Raw genomic sequence first — 5253 nt, 5'->3', positions numbered from 1 at the left:
AAAAAATTAATAAAATAGAAAAAAAAATTAGATTTTTTTTATAAAAAAAATTGAATAAAATAGAATGGAAATTGATCTTTATAAAAAGAATTGATTATTTTTTTTTTAAAAAAATGGATAAAAATAGAAAAAATAATAGATTTTTTTATAAAAAAATTGATTATATTTTAAAAAAATTGATTATATTTTAAAAAAAATTGATTATATTTTAAAAAATTGATTATATTTTAAAAAAATTGATTATATTTTAAAAAAAATTGATTATATTTAAAAAAAATTGATTATATTTAAAAAAAATGAATAAAATAGAATAGAAATTGATCATTATAAAAAAGATTGATTATTTAAAAAAACAAAAATAGAATAGAATGGAAATCGATTTTTATAAAAAAAATGAATAAAATAGAATAGAAATAGATTTTTATAAAAAAAATGAATAAAATAGAATGGAAATTAATCTTTATAAAAAGATTGATTTTTTTAAACATGAACCATATATAAAAAAAAAATTTAAGTTTCCACAAGTAAAAAAAAAATTAAATAATTTATTTCTTTAATTAATTATTTTTTTTTTGTTTCGAAAAAGAAAAGAAAAAATATCCACTAGGAACATAAATTTTTTTTTGGTTAAATTAATTAGTTATATTTATTTTTATTATCAAAAAAATAAAAAAATTTTGTAAAAAGATAATGAAAAAAAAAATCTTAATAAATCAAACAATTATTATATATAGCAAGAACATAGTTGGTTGTTAGTGGAATGAGGGGGTATTATTAATTTTTTTTCATTATTAACTAGTGGAGTTATCTCGTGAATGATCATAATCATCCTATCGGAATTATAGACACGGGAGTGGATGCGCATTAGAAAAAAAAATAACATAGCGTTAGAAGTTGTGTTGTTAAATATTGTCTAAGTTTTCAAGATTTCGTTAATAGATATTCAAACCTTTGTGCTACCTATGAACATAATCTTTTTTTAATAAAATATTGTGTTTTCTTTCTGGCATCTCCCTCCTATAGGTTCTGTCATAATTTCCTTTAGACTAAAGTGTTTCGTAGAGGGGGGGGGGAGGAGTTGTTGCCCTATTTTTGAAAATCGCCCTAAATAAGCCGTTTAAACAACACTTAGTTGGTAGTCACATCATCGAAAAAACTATCAAGTCGAAAATAAAATAATAAAGTCATTTTAGCGAATCGGGAAAACGAATTTACCTTCACGTTATATCTTTTAATGGTTAAGGCTTTTAAAAACAATATCACGGGTAGTAAAAAAAAACAACATTTTTGATTGGGTAAAAAGGCTTTCAAATTAAATTTTTTCTGCGCGAAAGACGCTTATTGGTCCACGATAGTTAAAAAAATTTTTCCACTTTATATCCGAGGGAAGTCTTGTTATAACGGCTAGATTTGAGCCAATTTATAAAAATGTATGACTCGATATTTAAGCCAGTAAAATGTTGTACTAACCCTTGAGATTTCGTTGATAGATAGATGTTCAAACCTTTTGTTGTGCCAATCTAAGAGTAAAATCTTGAGGCTTAGCCTAAATATTCTTTCTAAAATATTGAATCAGCCGTTTTTTAAAAAGATCGGTCTTAAAAATCCGGTTATACAACACTATCCGGAGGGAAGTTAAACCTATTTTATTACTAAAATAAATTTTTTTGGCTCAAAATCGATAAATTAATAATCAAAATTAATTTATCTCATTTTTCGTGATAACTCAACAATGGTATTTGTTTTTGTTTTAAAAAAAGATTAAAGAAAAGGATAATTATTTGTCATTTATAAAATTCGATTCTGGAAAATAGGAAATCTCTAAAAGGGTAAAACATAATTTTTAATATTAGTGTCGTTAAACTAAGCTAACTTTAGCCAACAACTATATTAACCAAAAATATTCCAATCAATCTTCAAGTTGAGAACTCAACTTAGAGACTTGATTTAATCTTTTAGGCTAAAATTCTAAAAGCTTGACAGAGCCACTATTGAGATAATGTCAAAGTTAGGTATAGCAACATTTTTTCTTGACTTTTTGCAATGACAGTTAATATTAACCCCTAGAACTGACAATTTATTTATTTAAAAGTGTCTCATACATTGAAGTCAGCTGTAGTAATATTGACTTTAGTTAGAAACTCTTTAAAAGATTGTAAAGATTATCTTTTCACATTTCATTTTAAATACATTTTGCTTCAATGGAGCACCTTAATTGTATATACACTTTTTAAAATGCATAACGGCTAACTCAATATTTTGGCCAGAAAAATATTTAGCCGTAACACTATTCCTAGGTTATTCTTATCGTCATTGACCCTTTTTTATTAAGTGATAATAATTGCTTTGAAAAAGTTTTTTCTCCAAGTATTTGCTTTGCTAAATTTCTATTTAAATTATAATTTAAGCTGATATGCCTATATATATTAAGAAGATATAATTATCCAACAAAAAAAATATATAGATAATCGCTTATGAAATGTAAACAATTCGGGGGGGGGGGGAATAAAAAACATACACTTATTAAAGAAAACATGTTTTTTATAGTTAGTTATTCAAAAAAGTTTTTTTTACTAAATTTTTAAATGTTTTTTTGTAGAAATTTTTGCCAACAATGTATAAATTCCCAAAGTTGAATGGCTTTTTATATGTGGCTCGGCTTGGAATAATAAATAAAACAGTTTTAGGGAATATGAGGAGATGAAATCTTTTCTTTGAAAAATATTCTAACCATAATTAGCTTTAAAATGATTTAAAAATTCATGACCTAAACGCTTTACTCTAATCTCACCCTTACACTAGTGTTAAAAAAACGTATTACCATCATTAAGGAAAATTGTAATTATAGCATCTGATTTGAATATAAAATGAAACTGAGAATTGTATATAAGGAATTCATTAGTTAATCCCTATAATAATAATAATATTATTCTTTGATTTTAGTTTTTATGCTTTTGGGATTGTTTGATTGTAGCTTTAATTGATTTAGAATATTTTGAAATTTTCCCCTAACCTCTAATCATCCGGAAATCTGCTAAACTCTTCCTTCCTTCCTTCCTTCCTTCCTTCCTTCCTTCCTTCCTTCCTTCCTTCCTTCCTTCCTTCCTTCCTTCCTGGATATTCATAGTAAAAAAAAGCATTCATTTGACCATTAAAATTTTCTCCTAATGTTGACCATATATGTTTTTAAAAAAATCATATATAAGGAATGATTTAACTTTAAAAAGGTATATTAATAAAATATTTTACAAAGGTTATTAATAAATATTTTTTTTTGGAGATACCCAATATAAAATTTGTTTTTTTTTCCACAATAAAACAAAGATTATGACAATTTATTTCTATTTGGCACTTCTGGCTAAAACCGGAAGTCGGGTGGAAAAGTCATAGTAAATCCAAAAAAAAAAATTACTACTCCTCTTTTTGATTTTGATCTTCTAATTTTGGAATATAATTTTTCTTATAAATTTAAAAAAAAAAAATCTATTTTTATTTAAGTAGATACGAAATATATTAATCAAAATGAACATAAAGGCGATATTTCAATGAAATGGACCCAGTGACCATAGGAGCAGCAGCTATGGCGGTAGCGGCCGTGGCTGGGTGGTATTCATCCTGTCGATCTGTTTCGGCGGTAAACAATCTCATTCAATTATTAAGGAAGGAAGGAAGGAAGGAAGGAAGGAAGGAAGGAAGGAAGGAAGGAAGGAAGGAAGGAAGGAAGGAAGGAAGGAAGGAAGGAAGGAAGGAAGGAAGGAAGGAAGGAAGGAAGGAAGGAAGGAAGGAAGGAAGGAAGGAAATTTATAATAAATAAAATCCTATTTTCTTTAAAAAAATTAATACCTTAATAAGGCGGAAACTTCTAACAGAAAATCATTGGTGAATCTAGAAATCAAGAAAAAGCAGGGTGAAGAAGCCAAGACCAAAGCCGATGCTTTGAAGGTCGACATCGAGGAAGTTAAGAAGAATAACACGGAAGCCGCCAAAAATTACGAGAATCTGAAAAACGATTACACGAAACTCATTAAGGATAACGAGCAATTCAAGAAAACGATAGAGGCCATCAAGAATACTAGCAAAGCTCCTTGAAAGAGAACCATATCTTTTATCCAGGGATCATTATAATTTAAATACTGCCTTAGAACCTATATTCTAATCATTATATAACTATTCTCTATGATTTTGTTTTTAGTATAAGAATGCTTTTTTTTTTTAAAAAACATTATTATATTATATAAAAAAATAAATGCAATTTTGATTTAAAAAAATGATTAATAATAATACAAAATATATAGTATCTTTCTTTCTTTCTTTCTTTCTTTCTTTCTTTCTTCTTCTTCTTTCTTTCTTTCTTTCTTTCTTTCTTTCTTTCTTTCTTTCTTTCTTTCTTTCTTTCTTTCTTCTTCTAAGAGAAGGGAAAAGAAGAGAAGAGAAGAGAAGAGAAGAGAAAAGAAAAGAAAGAAAGAAGGATTCATTCATTAAAATGCATTTTTAAGGGTCGATAAAAGCAAATCAGCTGGAGCCGCCATATTGGTAACACATGTTGCAATTAATTATTCTCATGTTAAAAACTAACTATTAAATTAACTTGCTTCCTTATTATCTCGTTTAAAATTTTAATAATGATCAGTGTAACCAAGATGGCGTCTCCAGCTGATTTGCATCGATGTACACTTTTAATGAATGAATCGTCAGTCTAGGTATTCATTGGGAAAAAAATATATTTAAAAAATATTTTTTTTTATATACGGGTATTTTTTTTATGCGCGCTTTTTTAAAATTTTAAAAATCTGATTTTACCGGAAATGGAATTCCATCTTGTTTGGAATACCTACCTACCCTAATGAATTTCAGACAATAATTTCCACGAACCTTTAAAACTTAATATAATTTATATTCGATTTTCCGTACATTTTTTTAAATATAAATTGTAAATAACTTCAAAGATTTAACAACAGCAAAATTGTCTACAATTCATAAGATTAGTATTCCAAACTGTTAGCGGCAATCTGTTTTTTCCGCGCGTTATTTTAAATTTGAAAAATCTGCTTTTACCGGAAATACGTTCCATCATGTTTGGAATACCAATCTTATGAATTGGAGACCATTTTGCCGAACCTTTGAATCATTTATAATTTGTATAAAAAAATTTATGGAAAAAATCTAATATAAATTTTTACGAAGTTTCTAAAGTTCATGGCTAAAATGCCTAAAATTTTATAGGGTAGGTAATTCCAAACATGACCGAATTCC

General features: G+C 26.6%; 1 protein-coding gene across 2 annotated transcripts; it reads left to right on the top strand.

The window, feature by feature from the left end:
- The first annotated feature begins 1711 nt into the window (after positions 1-1711).
- Positions 1712-4219, top strand: LOC135922115 (uncharacterized). Of its 2 annotated transcripts, none has more exons than XM_065456527.1 (3): positions 1712-1829; positions 3502-3634; positions 3853-4219. In XM_065456527.1, the coding sequence occupies exons 2-3, from the start codon at positions 3551-3553 to the stop codon at positions 4087-4089; spliced, it is 321 nt and encodes a 106-aa protein (XP_065312599.1). In that variant the 5' UTR covers positions 1712-1829; positions 3502-3550; the 3' UTR covers positions 4090-4219. The 2 variants fall into 2 exon arrangements, with proteins under 2 accessions (XP_065312599.1, XP_065312600.1); XM_065456528.1 differs by having other exon boundaries at positions 1815-1829; positions 3499-3634.
- Positions 4220-5253: the final 1034 nt, after the last annotated feature.

The sequence above is a fragment of the Gordionus sp. m RMFG-2023 genome, chromosome 1 (genome assembly GCF_954871325.1).
Source record: "Gordionus sp. m RMFG-2023 chromosome 1, tfGorSpeb1-WG-v2, whole genome shotgun sequence".
In the NCBI taxonomy this organism is placed as follows: domain Eukaryota; kingdom Metazoa; phylum Nematomorpha; class Gordioida; order Chordodea; family Parachordodidae; genus Gordionus; species Gordionus sp. m RMFG-2023.
Note: the sequence above shows the minus strand (reverse complement) of the source record. Positions and strands in the feature narration are given on the sequence as shown.